General features: G+C 40.3%; 1 protein-coding gene across 2 annotated transcripts; it reads right to left on the bottom strand.

The window, feature by feature from the left end:
• Nucleotides 1-54: 54 nt before the first annotated feature.
• Nucleotides 55-17,798, bottom strand: pank4 (pantothenate kinase 4 (inactive)). Of its 2 annotated transcripts, XM_063911611.1 has the most exons (19): nucleotides 17,665-17,798; nucleotides 17,184-17,266; nucleotides 16,786-16,994; nucleotides 15,974-16,157; nucleotides 15,243-15,335; nucleotides 14,968-15,121; nucleotides 13,273-13,454; nucleotides 13,043-13,124; nucleotides 7,152-7,252; nucleotides 6,083-6,238; nucleotides 4,946-5,058; nucleotides 4,121-4,208; nucleotides 3,713-3,864; nucleotides 3,160-3,215; nucleotides 2,993-3,042; nucleotides 2,659-2,763; nucleotides 2,478-2,578; nucleotides 2,187-2,255; nucleotides 55-1,543 (listed from the first exon to the last, which is right to left on the bottom strand). In XM_063911611.1, exons 1-19 carry the CDS (start codon nucleotides 17,786-17,788, stop codon nucleotides 1,303-1,305), a joined length of 2,343 nt encoding a protein of 780 aa, XP_063767681.1. In that variant the 5' UTR covers nucleotides 17,789-17,798; the 3' UTR covers nucleotides 55-1,302. The 2 variants fall into 2 exon arrangements, with proteins under 2 accessions (XP_063767681.1, XP_063767682.1); XM_063911612.1 differs by lacking the exons at nucleotides 17,184-17,266; nucleotides 17,665-17,798 and having other exon boundaries at nucleotides 15,974-16,187; nucleotides 16,786-16,966.
• Nucleotides 17,799-18,416: the final 618 nt, after the last annotated feature.

The following is an 18,416-nucleotide window of genomic DNA, read 5'->3' as shown; positions in this document are numbered from 1 at the left end:
AACCTCCCCCAGACACACGATAAGAAATGAACACACACACCATAAAAAAAGGAGTAAAATACAGGTTTTCACCGTTTAATTAAAACAGATTGTCAGGAGAGAACACTGAGTGTGCCTGGTGAGCTCAACGGAAATGATGCAAATTCATAATATATATATTTATGTATATATACACACTAACACTTGTATATCACATATACAGTATGTACATATGACAAATACAGTATTGCAATGTGAGTCCACATGTCAAGCAGCTGTTTCTTGAGGAAATAAAATCTGACGCTGCCTTCAACTTCGATATTAAAAGAGACAACACAGTGAGCCGCATCACCGTTACACATGTGTTGCAACAAGGTGCTGCGGAATTATTGCCTTAAAACAATTCCATTTTGATTTTGGGGTTGGATTACAGCTCCAACATGTTAACTATAGTCAACCCATGTGACAAAATGTGAGGCTTTAGATCAGAGACAGTTACAGTATTTAACCCTGAAATATGTAGTGTTTATATTCACACCGAGCACCTTGCTAAAGATTTGAGAAATCATAAAAAAAAATATATATATATGTCACAGTAGAATACTGCCACCCTGTGGATGAACATAATTAAATGTCTTGGTGACAAAGTGCTGCTTCTCCCACATATTTTTTTTTTAATCTCAATTCAATTAACTCACTGGCAGTAATAAAAATAAAAAAGGACCAGTATATTCTCCCTAGCGTGAGAGATGTTTCTGCCACATTTTACCTCCAACAGGAATTAAAAGCAATGCGAGTGAATTATTCTTTTACTACAGCAGCCTCAAGGCACATTAAACACACTATGTGAAAAGTGTTACCGCTGAGAGCTGTGATGAACCCTGCGGCTCCCACCTCTAACACACACCACCCAAAGAATCCCATATGTCTGCACACAGTGTAGTGTGTTGGCAGCATGACAATGACTGATGCTAAATTAAACGCATGTTTTCATTGATTTTTTTCCACGAGCTGGAGATCTTTATCCGTCATAACAGTCTGTTATGATTTCACATTAAAACACACTCCAGATGCTGGACCGGACCGACAGGCAGCAGTGATGGAATCTAAGTGAATTACAGTATATTGGACAGTGCAAAAACTGCTATCATGTTGACACCAGCGCCTTAATCAACAAAAACAAAATGTAAAACGTCCCAGTTAATGATCACCTTTAAAACTCGCCTCTATTTTACAATTAGTCTTTCAATCTGTCATTCACTTAGTGGCGGTTTACGACCATCACCTTAACATTCAGAGCTGGTTGCTCCACCTCTGCTCTCATTAGGGCGCGAGTGCTGCCTCGTGGTCGTCTGTTATGGGTACCTCGTACTTGAACACAACACTAAACAGCTTCCCTCCCAGGCGGTCGGCAAGCCACGAGTTCTTGATGACGGCCATCTTCAGGCTCTCGCAGCTGAGCATGGCGTAGTAGTTGGTGTGGATGGCTCGGCCCATTCCTTCGATGATCACCAGGTCAATGTTCCGCTCCCGCACCACCATCGCCAGTGCTTTGTCCAGACGGCTAAGGAAGGGCAAAGACAGAAAATAAAATAAATGTGCTGCAATACATTACCATATAGTAATGTTGTCCTTCTAATCACCAGGTTTCAAAGAGGCCTAATTCTGCTTTTTAAGGGGGTCTTTCCTGTAGTGTGTTACATTGTGTTTGTGTGCATGTAAATGTTCTGCAAAGGGTAAAATCCCCAAATTCCCCCCAGAGGGAGTTTCTCTCCCACACCCCCACCCCTGCCTGAAATCCCACCTTTTTTTACTTCTGTAATCTCATGATATCCTTATGAAACACTCGCGCTCCTATTGGCTAGCGCTTTAACACATTGTACGTGATATGCTTAGGTGTGGGACATATTTAAGAGAATGACCAAACACAACAGAGCCGATCAGCTAACAAATCAGAGCAGACTGGGCTCTGGTTTGAGTCAGAGGGTGAAAAGAGGTGGAATAAAGACCTTTTAGAACATTAAAGCATGTAGACACAATAGAGGCACAAAATATTAATGTGAACCTGTGCAGCTTGAACTTAACAATCCCAGCACGGTATGAGAAATGCTTCCAGCCAACAGAAAGTGTAATTCTAGACAATTTCCCGGCAAAATTATACTCCCTTTAAAAATGTCAATTGTAAAAAGAAAAGGGTAAAAACCGACCTCAGATCCAGGCAGGGTGAGCTGGAGCCGCTCTGCACACAGATCAACCTGTCCTCCTTCAGACCAGACCTACACAGCAGACACAGCACAGGTCACCTAAGATCTTCTTCCTCTGCTTAAAAAAGCTTTTTAGGTGTTCAATTATGAGAGCAGAGAGAAAATGATATCCAAAAAGCTACTCGGGAATGAAAATAAAATGATTTGTCACGCGACGATACTGTGCCTTCTGTGTGATAACAGATAAGTCATGGTCTATTTTTTGCACATTTTAAACTTTAAAAAAACACTCACTGAATCACTGGATCCATGGCAGCGATGCTTTCGGTCAATATCTGCAGTTCACCGTTTGTTACGTCGTTTAACGCCGGACCAGAGTTGCTGGCCAAAACAACCTGAGGGCAGACAGAGAGAAGAGCTGGATTAGCCTTTTACCAAATGTGTTATTTAAAATGATGTTGCTATAGTTCCTTACCTCTGTCCCTCGAGAGAGAAGCTCTCTGATAAAAGGCATCACACCTAGAATGATGTCTACGCCACTATTATCTACGAAAAACAAGGCACACTTATGAGGAGGACCCTGCAAGAGAAAACCAGGATGGATTGTATTCAAGGAAAAATCATCAAGAGCACAACACAGAAACATATAGGACACATTACAAAGCACTAAACAGCTGTTATCAGTGTTTTTTCTTCCTGTCTAAGTTTTGTATTTGTTTTTGTGGGTCACAACGTCAAGGGCGTTTGATAGAAACCTCTAAACTCCCACCAGTAATGCTAGAATAGTTCATTTGAAAAAAGAGTATCACCTTCAGCCTCTCGTACCACTGGTCGTAGGAATCAATAAGCCACGGCCGCTCTGAGGGAGAAAAAAAAAAAAAAATGAGTTTGAGGGACTACCTTAAATGTCCCCAAATTTCCACAATTTTTAACAACATTAATAAGGAAGAGAAAGAGAAGAGAAATACTTGGAAACCTTCCAACTGTCGTTTAGCCTGCTCAAACCCAAACTCTGGATCGGATTCGAGGACGCTGCACGACATCGAAACAAAATATGCAAAAGTAAGACAGGCATTTGGATTACAGTATAAATAACACCATAAACATTGAAAATAATTAAGCAGGCCAGAGGTGAGAATTATTCAGCGTAAGGCAAGATTACTGTGGATATCTCAGAGCCTCAAAGGGCAACATAAATGCATGTTTCAGATTCAGTGGGAAGCAGCTGGTTATTTTTCTTTGTTGGGATGGATGGAAAGCAGCCTGGAGGTACTTCAATAGATTTTTAGATTTTGTTAACTTTAATCCATGCTGCAGACTGTTTGCAGTCTGAAACCAAAGTAGTGAAAACCTGCTTTGCCCGGGGGCCACTTGATAATATTTAACGGCTAAAAATAAAGGTACAGGCTTATGACAACCATGTTGTTGTTGATCACCATGTTGTTGGATGATCTCAGACAAATTGTGGAGGGGGATACTCCCACTTCCCAGGCTGCTATCAGGAAAGAAAATCCATAAACTCCACTCACTCTGACACGGCCTTGGCTCCCCAGTCGAAGACGTTCCCGGCCAGGACGCCCCTCACAAGAGCGAACTGTCTCTGCTCCCAGCTCAACCCATCCAGAGACTTCACCGCCTTCTGGTAGTACTTCAGAGCCGTGTCGTTCTCCCGCTGTTTGATCTGCAGGAGGACAGAGACATGATGCAGCTCGTTTCAACAGAGTAAGAGATTGGTCATTTGATGCATTCAGAGACAAGAGAAAATGTGATTCTGAGAAAGGGTTGAAGACTAATGCATTGCTTTAAATTGGCGTAATGTACGTGTGGGTGTGACACCATGACATGGTATAGAGTATGCTCAGATCACTGAGGGCTAGAGAAGCTGTGTAGCACAAGGAAAACACACAAACAGAGAGAGGTTGATAGATTTCTCCGACCTTGCAGTAGGGATCAGGAAAGTTGAACTCATTTAAACAGTGTTCCCTCGTGTCTAACAGACTTCTGACAGTGAGGGATCCGTAAGCACTAGGTGAAAAGAGAAGCACTCTATGTTAGCCAGAGAGAAACACAAACACACAACCAGGCTGGGTGGAGGATGCATGATACATTCAACCAACATTTTCATGAAAAATGTCAAATTCTGTTATTATTGTAGTCTAATTTAATTGAAAGCTTACATGTTAATTTTTCTGATCTAGGGTTGTAACGGTATACCAATAACGCATTATACAGCAGCATGAAAGGTGATTGATATCATACCGCGTACATTTGTTTATCAATGGTATTCATTAAAAAAACGACCTACCGTATAGGTTAATTGTTAATAGTCATAAGATAATTATTTTTTAATTAAATAGGGTTTTTATTCATTTTTGTTAGAAAGAAAGATCAGTTTTAATTCCTTTAAGGATAACTGAAACTAAGATGATAATAATAAAACAAAAACATTGAAAATAATAATAATAATAAATAAACACTGTATACCGTTCTATTTTCTGAGACTGCTCTTGAAAATATCACGCTGTCACATTCCTACTGATACAGTTCATTCTCCAAATTAAATGGCAGAATGAATGACTGACTCGTACCGCACCCAGATAGTAGACAGCTTTCTGTCGCTCATCTACACAGGCCTTTAAAGCAGGTATAAAGACATGAAACTAATGCAGACGTTGAAGAAAATAATTTCCAAGTTCTGTCTACTAAAAGCGCCTCTGGGCCTGGCAGATAAGTTTTGCATGCAAAACAGAAGCAGTCCTCACAACGGCTGGTGGCGGAGCGTCTGCAGCTTGTGTCGGTATTTCTGACGGAACTTCTCTGCTCGCTCCGCTGCCTCTGGCATTTCGGGCTGGCTCGCTACAGCTCTCTTAACCACCTGCCCGCAAAAAAACAAGAGCAGCAATCAGCCATGATTACCATCACTGGGAAATAACTATTACATAATCATATGAATGAGATGTACACACAGAACGTATCATTTTTTTCTGGGCTCATTTTGTTTTACTATTGCCATGGATTAAGAGTCTAAACATAGACGACCAGTGTGTCATCAAAATTATTTTTGTAAGCTTTTCTGGAGAAGCTTCCTTTTTTAATTCACATTTTGTAAATCTATTTTACAATAAAGACAGAGAGAAATCACACACACCAGAATTGCATTGCAGATGAATAGAGTGATAGAGACTATGCAATACATTAATGCACAGCATGTGAACAAATCTTATGCATTTTATTACTTTGAATCCTGAACATCCCTCTGTGCACATTTCTGTTATAGGCTACTTCTTAATCTGCACAGCTCTCAACTTCCATTACTGCACAAAGGGCGGGAGTGGCTCAGTCTGTAGGAACTTGGTCTTAGGCAGCGAACCTCTAACTGCTCCCTGGTGTTGGCGCAACTGGCAGCCTCTTTATATATATATATATATATATATATTTTTTTAAAATATATATATATATATATAAAATATATATATTTTATATATATATATTTTTTTAAATATATATATATATATATATATATATATATATTGTCATAATTTACTGTACTTTGTTTCTTTGCCTATTTAGATTTATGTTTATTGGTAAAATATATATATATATTTATTTTTTTAATAGTTTTGCTTTTGGCCATTTTCTCTGTGTTTATGGTGTATGCACCATGCACACCAAAACAAATTATTTATATGTGTAAACCTACTTGGCAAAAACCTGTTTCTGATTCTGATTTCAGATTCACAGTTGTAAAGCCTACGACATTGATCTTCCTCCTTGTGTTAATATGTTTCCTTTTATACATAGATTTTTCTTTTTTTTTCTTACTTATTTTGAACTAGCTTAACATTTTCTTCCTTTCAGACAATGCTTCTTTATTTCCCAAACATGAACCTCCATCCTACCCCGTCCAGGGCCTCCTCGAAGCAGAAGAGCCAGTACTCGCGGGCCGGAGCGTCCTCTATGAGGTCCACAGTGTCGGGGATGTAAGACGAAGCGTCCTGCAGCAGCGGCAGATTCACCAGCTTCCTCTCCAGGCGGTCCATCTCCAACATGTCAAACTAGAAGCCACAAAAAGACAGAGAAGAAACATCTTAGACCCACAGTGGTAGGTTTCATTCCTGTGTGTAGTTTTTCTTTACCAAGACAAGCCCGAATCAGAGAAGAAGATGCAGTACAGAAGAAAAAGTTCTTGCAAGATGTATTCCTAATACCAGTGGAGGCCAGCAGATTCATTAATTGTAGGACACAATCAATAGTCCATTAAAGAACTAACTACATCAATAGAAGGTTTCCCAAGTGGTAAGTCACCAGAGAAAAGGGGATAATTCATTAGCAGCCCTGCATCACACACTGCACTGAAATCCACTGAAATAAGCTGGGAAAAGGCGTGTAATGTTAACAGAGGTTAGCAGCTCCCGAAGCTCTACAGAGGCACACCAGTATCACACAAAGGAATCTAAAAGCAAAGTGGGTGTAAACGCTGCGTCCCATTTTACCCCAAAAAAGATTTAGTAACAGACCAAATAGTGGCAATATCTTATGTAAAACCAAAACATGAGCTTAAAATAACTGCAGTGACAACCCAAAGTGATAGAAAAACAAGGCACTGTGAGCAGGAGCCACACGGCATCAAACCAGAACACACGAGTGAAGCGGACGAGGTACTTACGGGAAACTGAAGGAGAAGGTTAGGGAGACAGAGGAGTGTATGGAGAGGAAATGAAAAGAAAGATAATCAAAAAAAGAACAAAGGTGATTAAATGTTGTTGTGTGATGTTTATAGAGTGTTAGGATGGACAAGATGATGTTTACTAAGTTCAAATGTAAAAATGATCAGAAATATAATGGAAGAAACGGGGTGAATTAAGGATCGATGGACCCGAGGCAGAGTGAAAATAGGTTTAAGGAATTCCTCGTGGTGTATGACCCAGCTTCATTCGTGATCCCTCTCTGGTTCGGCTGCGGACTCACCGTTCCACTGCGTGCACGTTGCATGGGATTCATATCTGGAGAAACGCTCATCAGGCCCGAGCTTCCCGCATAATTCTCTCCCCAGCTGTACTGGTTTGGATCTAGAGGGGAACAAGATGCTGTTATACTCATGGTCTGACATCTGCATTTGATTATTATTTGTGATTCAGTTTCATATGTGTATTTTGTGCCTCTAATAGGATATGTTCACATGCTTTAATGTTGAAAAAGTGCTTAATTTTATTATTATTATTTATTGGGGGGAGTGTGTGGGAGGAAAACTCCCTCTGGAGGGAACTTTGGGATTTTAGCCGTTACCGACCATTTACATGCACAAAAACCTACAGCTCAGTAAAAAATTAAGAGACCACTTCAAATATTTCTTAAAGGTGCCATAGAATGCATCTATCTGGTATTTTAAATTGTTCTCTGATGTCTACCAAGAAGGTATATAACTTTGGTTGATCCAAAAAATGTCCAGATGTGGTTTTACAGACCCATTTACAACCCTATGATTTGGTCCTAGAATGAAACAAGCTGAATTGCCTTATTTGGGGCTCATTTACATAATTATGATGAGCTCTGCTCGATTGGCTGGTTTACAAGGAGCAATCCATGGCTGCCTCAGAGCCCACAGAAGTAAGTGAAGTTCGTGAAACTGTGAGAGATAAACCATGGAGGCTATTGATATCCAACCTCATGTTTGAGCCTTTATCGGAGGAGGAAACCGATGAATTTGAAGAACAGCCAGTTGGTCGGAGATTGGAGAGCAACGTTACGGAGTGGTAAGTGTTAGTGTAGTGTTTCCAGCAGCTGGTGTATGCAAATGTTGGGGCTGGACTGCCGTGTGTTACGTCACACACAGGGATTGTTTTAATTCACCCGTTTTATCAGTTCAATGTACCGAACTACATGGTTGCTTACCGTGTGGCAATTGAGAAACAGCCTCACACGATTGCCGAAAAAGAAATTTTGCCTGCCGCAATAGATATGGTTAGCGCGGTCATTGACGAAAAGGCAGGTGAAAAATTGAAATGCATCCCGATAAGTAACAACACTCTCAAAGAATACATGACATTGCAGACAACCTGGAAGAGCAGCTTGTTGATTGACTAAAGACAGCTGGATGCTTCTCAATACAGCTTGATGAGAGCGCTGCCGTCTCAGATTGCGCAACATCGCTGGTTTATGTTAGGTATGCGTGGAGAAATGAATTTATGGAGGACTTGTTGTGTTGCTTGAATATTCCTACTGGAACCACAGGTGAACACATTTTTCGTGTCTTGAACGACTACGTGCTTTCGCGTGGACTTGACTGGGGGAATTGTGAGGGCACAACGAGCGATGGGGCCGCAAACATGACAGGCAGGAATAGCGGAGTTGTAAAAAGAATAAAGGAGGCAGCAGGCAAGGATATTCCATGGAATCACTGTTGATATCTCTCCTTATTCAACTATGCCAAGGTAAATACAGTTTTCCATTCTATGGCACCTTTAAATCTTTATCTCTACATGTATGGCAGCCATTCCAGTGTCTGTTGAATTCCAACACAGAGAAATGTTGTCAGTAGTTTATAGATTACAATATAAAGAACAAAATATTTAACTTAAAGACATACCTATAAATATTAAAACTAGAGAAACTGATAATGCTGAAATGGTCTCTTAATTCTTGCCAGAGCTGTATACAACACGCTACAGAAAAGTGAAAACTCCCAAAAGCATAATAGGGCCTTTTTAAAATATACTTGCAAACAAGATGTTGCTTTGAAATAAGGATGTTTATATTGATTTGTTTGGTTATTTAAACAAACTTTAGCATGTTATTGTTCCTTATGCGCTAGATCACTGTTTCCCAAAGACTGGGTCGTGACCCTCAGCTGGGTCGCAAGAGATTTTTTTTGGGTCGCTTTTTCACGACGTAGGTCTGCACCTGGGGTATATCTTTCCGACACATGAGGGCGCTATTTATATTTTCTCCACAGTCAGTGATATCTCGCTGAATGAGTGTGCCTTCAGCTAGCAAGGAGTTGATAGGCTAATTGAGAAACGCTTGCTTGGTTATCCAAAAAGAAAGCCAATGAAAAATCAGCAAAGGTCAGTGATGAGGGATGTCAGGAGCCAATCCGCAATGAAGCAAGTGTGAGCAATGAAACCATGAATGAAACACGGGAGGGTGTAGTAGAGGAAAATGACGCTAGCATTGATGCTTACGCTAGCGCTAACGCTGGTATCGTGCAGGGATCTGAGCCTCCTTTGAAAAGACAAAGAGTTGCAACAGCAAGGCCGTACAAAGAGTATTTTAAATTATGGCTTTGTGAACTGTGCTGGTCCTAGCCAGGATGCACGGCCAATGTGTGTCATTTGCAGTAAGAAACTGGTGAACGAGAGTCTGAAGCTTACTAAACTGATAAGACATTTAAAAACACTGCACCCTGATCGGGTGGACAAACCGTTAGATTTATTTCAAAGAAAGGCACACGAGATTAAGTCATCTGCAAACATTCTCCGGAAAAATTTCACATTAAATGACAAATCCCAACTCACATCCTACATGGTTGCTTACCGTGTGGCAATTGAGAAACAGCCTCACACGATTGCCGAAAAATATATTTTGCCTGCCGCAATAGATATGGTTAGCGCGGTCATTGACGAAAAGGCAGGGGGAAAATTGAAATGCATCCCGATAAGTAACAACACTCTCAAAGAATACATGACATTGCAGACAACCTGGAAGAGCAGCTTGTTGATTGACTAAAGACAGCTGGATGCTTCTCAATACAGCTTGATGAGAGCGCTGCCGTCTCAGATTGCGCCACATCGCTGGTTTATGTTAGGTATGCGTGGAGAAATGAATTTATGGAGGACTTGTTGTGTTGCTTGAATATTCCTACTGGAACCACAGGTGAACACATTTTTCGTGTCTTGAACGACTACGTGCTTTCGCATGGACTTGACTGGGGGAATTGTGAGGGCACAACTAGCGATGGGGCCGCAAACATGACAGGCAGGAATAGCGGAGTTGTAAAAAGAATAAAGGCGGCAGCAGGCAAGGCTATTCCATGGAATCACTGTTTCATACCCTGCCTGGCATTGACATCCAAGGGAATACCCCCCGACCTCGACAAAACGCTGAACGAAGTTATTCGCGTTGTTAACTTCATTAGGGCAGTGCACTTAACAGCCGGTTGTTTGATCAACTGTGCACTGACATGGGAGCAGAACACACGCACTTACTGTTTCACACTGAAGTGCGCTGGTTGTCCAAAGGCAGAGTTTTGACCAGAGTCTATGAACTTAGGAATGAAATCCTTGCATTTCTCATCCAGAAAGAGAATGCTCTTGCCGATTTATTCACTGATGATTGGCTTCTCAAATTGTCTTATCTGGCCAACATCTTTTCATCGTTCAACGAACTGAACTTGAAATTGCAGGGACGGCACGACAATGTTTTCCTTAATTGGAAAAATGTCCAGGCTTTCCAAAAGTCATTGAAACTGTGGCTTGCACGACTCAAAAGGCCAAACCCAAGTCATTACATGTTTCCCATTGTGTTGCAGCACGTTGAGGAATATGATGGTGCTGAAACGCTTAACTGCTCTCATTCAAGCTCATCTCGCTGCGCTTATTGAGAACCTTGACCGCTATTTCCCAACAGAGAGACATGACATTCTGAATGACAAACGGTGGAGTTGACGTCACTAAGTTCGGCAGAAGAAGCTGAGGTGTTGCAGCTCAGCTGCAATCGCACTCTGCAAAGACGTCATGAATCTACGACCTTATCGTCATTTTGGATAAGCATTTCGTCGGAATATCCTGTCCTCAGTAGGGCCAGTGTTGTTGTGCTTATTCCCTTCACAACGACATTCAAGTGCAAATTGGGATTTTCTGTTATGAAAATGTGAAGACAACGCACAGAAATAGACTTAACGCAGCGCCTGATATGCGTGTTGCGCTCTCCTCCTGCACTCCGGACTGGAACGCACAACAAAAACGCAGGCAGGCCCACCTATCCCATTAGCCAGGCAGACCAACCCTCCATGCGATGTGAAATGAAATGACACATTTTTGATATACTTCAACTGGTTTTTTTGGCACTTGAATAGGCCTATATTCAAAAAGAGTGAAGTGTGAAAACAGATCTAATGAAAAAAGAAGGTTGAAATGTTGTTAAGAACATGTTTTGTATAATTTGTCTAATCTTTTATTGATGATTTTGTTCCAATATCGCTGGTTAAATTGAATACTTGTAGGTGTTATGCATTTGTTTTTGCACTTGAATTTAGGCCTGAATGTTGATAGGCATATTCATTTAGAATGAAATGTAAGCCTAATAGCCTGAGTAAAAAAAAACGGGCAATATGTTTTTAATACATTTTATTTCCAAGTGCTTTTATTTGTTATCTTATTTTAATATTTCTGGCTCAATTGCATGTTTTTTTTTATAGTTTAATACTTAAGTATTAGCCTAATTGCTCAGAAAGATCTGATCACTCAGCTACAGCCTGAACTAGCTAATAAAAATGTCAGTACAAGTTCTGAAATAACAATAAAGTATCATTAGTAATGTTCGATTGGGGGCATGTCGTTATTTGCCCCTATTCCGACATGCCTCTATTCTGACATGCCTCTATTCCGACATGCCTCTATTCCGACATGCCCCTATTCCGACACAATTTTAGTACCGCCATTCCGACAGCTTAGAACCGCCATTCCGACAGTCTACCCAGGCGCGTCGGGGCATCGACTTGCTTTCATTTTTGTTTGTGTGTCTTTTTAACATATTCAGTTTATTTTGTATAATATAATATAGCCTATTGTTGTAATGGATGCACTGACTGGTTGCATCCAATCTGCAAGGGAGTCGTTCAAAGAAAGTTAAAGCTATGCAAGCCATCGAGGCTGCTCCCAATTCTGCTGAACTGTAGACCTGGAGTTGATGGGATGACGATGGAGAGACTTGGAGGAGCAGTGGCGGTGGATTCGGGAGGGCTATCAGAAGCGTCCATGAGGGAAGCCCTGCGTGTCTGACAGTGTCAACTACCGCTCCGAATGCTTCCACTTAAGTGGAGCTATGCAGACCCAACGCAAAAAGTTAAGTGCCGCTACTCCGACAATGGAAAAAATGTTGTCGGAGTAGTGGCACGTTTAAAAAATGCCGCTACTCCGACAATTAGACGTCAATGTCGGAGTAGAGGTATGTCGGAATAGCAGCATGTAGCCTGTTCGATTATGGTCAAATTCACATTTGTTATGATTTATGGCAAATGTCTATTGACTTGGGTCGCAATGACTTGTGACTTTTAAAATGTGGGTCCCCAGAAAAAAAGTTTGGGAAACACTGTTCTAGATTAAAGAATGTTCAAGGCTTTATTGCCATGTGCACAGTAGCTACAGTGTAGATATGGCAATGAAAAACTCAAGTCCCAGGCTCCTCCAACAATGCCACATTAATATATAAAGCACATCAAACAAATAAAACTAACAGAAGTTTCTTTTTATCTATATTGTACCATGGAAATTACAAACATGTTTTTTGTGGATAAAAGACAGAAGAACGGGTGTTTCAGAAATAAAGTCGAGTTTTTTTATTCAGACGAGGTGGCAATAAACTTTTTTCTGAATGAAGACATGCAAACGTTTCTGCCTCCTGTAATACTAAAAGTTTTGCGTCATGAATGAGGATGGATCTGCGTGGTGTGTGTAAGAAAACTACGGTGAAAAGTGGCACAATATAAGCAAAGTTGTTTTATCAAAAAGATAAACTGCCAAATTATTTTCCTTCAGGCGATTTTATGACATTCTTATCTTTCAGCATATTTATCAATGTAAACAGTAACCCTGTTGAAACCAAAGTTAGGTGTATACATGCATGTGTGTGTTTTTCCTTACTGTCCTCCTCCGCTCCTTTAAGAAAAGCTCCAATGGCTCCGAGATAGCCTTCATGTCTGAGGAACAAGGCCTGAACTTCACCCTGCATAACAAAAAGAGGACAGAAGATAATGACATAACAAATCTGAGTGTAGGAGAGAAAGCTGACAACATATGTGACCAACAGACACGTGGAGCTCACTGTGTTCAGGGTGAGTTTGGTGTGAAGTCAGCAGAGGGAGAGGACTTGCCTTGGTGAAGAAGTTGATGCTGTAGGTGATCGTGTGCATGGTGACGGGGTGTCCTCTGATGAAGAAGCCTCCGAAGTACACTCTAGACAGGTTGTGCATCTTTGCATACAGACAGGCCAGCTGCCCGATGTCATTGCTGATCATATGGAGTAAGCTCTTGGCCATATCTTCTTTAGAGAACTCTACAATTCAGAACAGAGTTATAGAAAATGTGCAACAGGCCAAATATCCACATCACAAAACTTAAAAACTGCCTAAGGGGACTTAAGAGGGGACATTCCATGCTCTTATTTGCAGCACTTCTTTTTACCCTCGGTCTAAAAGCAGAGCCCAGTCTGCTCTGAATGGATATTATCAATATTAAATCCTGCTCAAAATGTCTAAACTGAAGCTGTAAAAAAAAGAATAAACAACTGTGCTGCCCTCAAGTTAAAATAAAGCACACAGAGAGATAGCAGCTGTATCGGAACTAGGTGAGAGGTCATCCGTTCACTTCCAGCAGAGCTCTTGCAATAAAACTAAAGGAAATATGTAGTGCCTTGCCAAGATCACACACACAGCAGATATATGCATTGGCAATTAGCGAATCCTTATTTTATACACCCTTAAAACATAACTCAAACCTTTGTTGTCCTGGCCAATGTTGAGGCTCAAATTGTAGCCCTACTGTTTAAGACATCAGAGTGTGATAAATCTTGGTGTAGTTCTGCACTCTGACCTACATTTCAAAAACCACAATAACCAAAATCTGCATACAACCAGCCAGGCTCAGTCTCAACACGACCTAGAGGAACTCGTTCATGCCTTTGTTTATAGTGGACTTGATGACTGCAACAGTGTCATTTCAGGTCTATTAAAAACATCTCAACTCATTAATTCAAAAACTCTGCCACCCGATTGCTGACTGAAAATAAAAGAGTAGAACACATCACCCCAGTTCTCAGAGCTCTGCACCGGCTTCCAATAACTCAACGAATAGACTTTGACATGTTATTATTCACTTATAAACAAGGTGCTGTTATATTTAACAGCACTTGGGACCACAACTGGTCTGACAGTTTGAGAGCTCAGGGTTACGAGACACACTGAGCTCTCAGATCATCGGGGGGGGGGGGGGTCACAGAACAAAACATGCAGAAGCAGCTTCTCGTTTTTTAGGATGCGCAGATCTGGAACAAACTCTCTGAACTTTTCCGTTATTATTTTAACACTTCTCGCTTCATCATCTGGATTTACAATGTGCATTTTTAACTATCTTTTTTCTCTTTTATGAATTGTGTTGTTTTTCTCCATTTATGTTTTTATATTTATTTATTGTATTTTGTTGATGCATATGTAATACACCATTCATTTCGTTGTGCCTAATATGTGTTATTCAAATAAACTAAGCTTAACATTAGATTTTCAGGTTTGTGGCCTGCATTGGTTTAATCAGGTTGCAATGAGACCCAATAGTATGTGAGTGTGAGTACTGAAACGAATGTAGTGTATTTTGGCATTCGAAAACGACAGCATGAATTCTGCGCATAAAAGGTGTGGTTTTGCCGGAGTGAATTTCAATGATATAGTTGATTTACTCCTGTCAACTGAATTGCACATACCAATACACAAGGTGTGTTTATACAGTCTATTATCACACCAACCCAGGCATTTATATTTTGATATAATGCTAAAATCAATGTGCCAGTGTGTCACCTTTGTCAGCAGTAGCAGACTTTCCAAAACTGCTTGCAATAAGATCTCCAGTCAAGCCCAAAGACCCGTAAGATCCTCCGTAGATATCTTTGACCAGCATATCTACGCTCGTGTGCTGCCCTTTGGAGGCCAACTGTAGCAACTCATCGAATCTCTACAGGAGAGAAAGGAGCAAAGTTCACAAGGCTGAAGGGAACCAAACATGGAAAAGTTGATCTTTAGTGGAGCACTAGAGATTACTGACAGGTGAATCGCAATAAGGTTTTTAGGCATACCTTTGTTTTGGTCAGCAAGGCTCCAAGACCCCAGAATGTCCCTCCACCTATCGAGCTTCCTCCTATTCGCTCAAATTTGTCCTCTGATTCAACCTGTCGAAGAGGGAGAGAATAGGAGATTGCTTGTTGTGTGAATGAAATGTAGTGAGAGCTGAAATACAGAAGTCAAAACAAATGTTATTCATCTGCAAAGAAATGTGCAAAATAATCACGAGATGACAAGCCATGTTTACATATAAAACACAACTCGCAGTAAGTGTGTGTTGCTTCCTTTTTCTTTTTTAAATGTACTTAAAACCTTTGAAAGCACATAAGGTAGTACAATTTTGGCTTAATTTATTATTCTAAATGTTTTTATTTCAAATGTGCTAATATTTATGTTTCTATATAAGGCCTTTTATTTTAAAAAATGTTCAAATAATAAAAATACATACCAGTAGCTTTCACTAATCAACAAAAAAGTAATATGTTATAGATTTAAATTAACTGCAACTAATGTTTATTTTCATTTTGATTCTGACATTCTTTCAATTAACCATTTGCTCTGCAAGTGTCAGGAGATATAAGATCAGTTATTATCAAAACACAGAAGCAAATTATCAAATGTAAGAAGTTGAAACCAGAGAATGATCCCATTATTGGAGTAAGCATGTCAGCTGAGCTTCAAGCTGTTTAACCAGAAGGTGTACTTGTCCAACCCAAGGGCAAAACTTTGATCCTTCATTTATTACCTTGACTATGGACACCCCCGAGCCGATGTTCACGAGCAGGTAGGGGAAGATGTCAGGTTGGGTTGTCTGAAAGCGGTACTCTGACTCAGTGTGCTTGGCGAACACGAAGGCTTCGTGAGGAATGTTCCTCAGCACGAAGTTACAGCCCTTGATGAGGCACGTCATCTCGTCCTCCTTGTCCACTCTGCATCAACACATGAAGAGTCCATTATGTCTGCAGCCATGTGTGGGAAAAGCCACATAGGAAGACACATATGATAGATGGATTACCCTTTCTCTTAGGTGATTTACAAGAGTAAAATTTAATTGGAAAGTGGAAAACATTACTTTTTTTAACATTCAATGAAATTAAACTGATTGATTCAACCAAAGCAAATAACAATAAATGCAATCAACCATGAAGATACAAGCATGATACAGGCATCCTGTATATTTGCTTTCAATAAACCAAGTATTTCTAGTGATACAGCATTGGATTTAAACGGGTGAAATCTTTTTAAATGTTATATAAAAACATGAGATGTTTTTTCTTTGCATATATGGTTCTTTTTCACATATTACCTAGATATGCAAACAATGCAAGTCAGCTACCATGTGAATGCTCTGTTGACGTCATACGCTGTTCATAAAGTCTCCTGAACAATAAAGTGTGTCATCTGATTCACAGGCAGAGGACAGGATATCACTTTGTGTGTGAATCAGTTACAGCAAGGGCAGAGTTCATTCCAACCTTTCTTTGTACACGATGTGGCTACAGTTGAGCAATAACAGCGTCTCCTCTTTATTCATAGCTGGTCTGTATGTATACTCACTTGAGTCCGAGTTTCCTCTCAATGAGTTCTTTAAACTTGTGCGCGCCTCCACCTGTGGCTTTGATAACTTTGGTTTCCGTGTTGACAAGGTGGTCTTTGATGAAGTCCAAACATGTTTCAATGTAGGCATTTTCAAACTTGATGAAGTGCAGGCGTGCAGTGACCTCTTCCTGCACCGATATTTCATACAGATTTTCATTGGTGGCCTCCTGTGGACACAGATGATGGAAACACAAAAGGAGGAAGGGTGAATACTTGCAGATGTCCTGTTATTGTCATGGCCTCTCCTATCTAGTTGTTTGAGAGAGCATATGCTATCTGTTGGAGGAGGTATATTGACATGAAAAATGTAAACTACACTGCAGTTTTGTTAGGCGTAGGACGTCACTAGAACGTACCTTTGAAGTGTGGTCGAAAGATCGTACTTTGGCCACCTTGTGTTGCACGGTGGAGTAGTAGGCAAGCTTTGTGAGAGACCCACCTGTTCAACAAAAGCGCATGAATAAAGTCCGATAAGAAACACACTAGACATCAGAAGCTAGACAAGAGACAAAGGCTTGACAGAGAGGACACAAAAACAACAAGTTAGCTAGCAGCTAACATTATTTCTGTTTTCCTTAAAAGTTAGTCAGGTGTCTTTGGCACACGTTTATCAGATAAGAAGATCTTTAAGCCTCATGAGACTTCCATCTTCAAAGCTAACATACTTGTTGTTACTAGCTGAATTTATGCAATGATTTAAGTGGCTAACCTGAGCTTATTTAATTTCACTTTAAGTCATGTGTTGTCATAGTATCATGCTGCGCAATAGCTGGAAATTAGCCACATTTGCACAAAAGTGGGGGAAGAAATGGAGAAAACTCTTATATTGTCACTTACCTATGTCTATCGCGAACCGCTTAGCATTCTCCAAATTACGGAATATTTCGTCTGGAGGAAGAGTTATGCTTTTATCCATGGTATGGCTACTTGTGCTGCTGGCAACTCGTACAAATTCCGCCATGGTTGGCAATGATTTGACGCTACGTGCGCGGCGTGTGTACGTGCTCGTACCCCGTCTTCCAATCAGCATCGACGTACATTGCGAGGCGTGTGAGATGTGCTGTGGACATTTCTCTGCCACCATGAACAGAGTAAACAATTTTAAAATGAGATGTTTTTATCATGTTATTTGACTCCTTCACCAGTTCCATGCATACCTTATCAAAACAAGAAATATTGAGTAAAAACTGCAATAATGTGAGTACTGGAGGCACATCTTAGTGCAGGATATTTATAAAAAATAGTGTGTAGTGTTGGACATTTGACATGATATAACATTAGTTGGTGACCCAGTAAACTTTTGAAAACGTTTTAGATGCATCAAAATAAACTAATGTTATACCAAAAACAGACTATTTTCAATAAACCACTTTACTGTAGTTTATTTATGTAACAAAGATAGTAAAAAATATATTGCAATATAAAGTCAGTGATTCAGTGGACTGATTTGAAGCCTCGTTTTTAGAGTTCCACAATAGTGTAGAAAACACATTTGTTTAGGTTTTGGCTTCTGAGACAGGGCTTAGGAGTGAAGTGCACTTTATATTTCACCCAGTAATAACAACATATGGTTCCAAAAAGATGTTAAT

This window comes from Eleginops maclovinus, chromosome 20, assembly GCF_036324505.1.
Source record: "Eleginops maclovinus isolate JMC-PN-2008 ecotype Puerto Natales chromosome 20, JC_Emac_rtc_rv5, whole genome shotgun sequence".
NCBI classification, from domain to species: domain Eukaryota; kingdom Metazoa; phylum Chordata; class Actinopteri; order Perciformes; family Eleginopidae; genus Eleginops; species Eleginops maclovinus.
The sequence above is the reverse complement of the archived record's forward strand: the minus strand, read 5'-3'. Positions and strand labels throughout refer to the sequence as shown.

Excerpts from the sequence above, each read along its gene's own strand:
- pank4 (XM_063911611.1), bottom strand. The coding sequence starts at position 17,788 with ATGGCGGAATTTGTACGAGTTGCCAGCAGCACAAGTAGCCATACCATG. Across the intron at positions 15,122-15,242 it reads CCTTGCTGACCAAAACAAAG|AGATTCGATGAGTTGCTACA; the intron begins GTATGCCTAAAA and ends TCTCTCCTGTAG. Across the intron at positions 7,253-13,042 it reads TAAAGGAGCGGAGGAGGACA|ATCCAAACCAGTACAGCTGG; the intron begins GTAAGGAAAAAC and ends GTTCCCCTCTAG.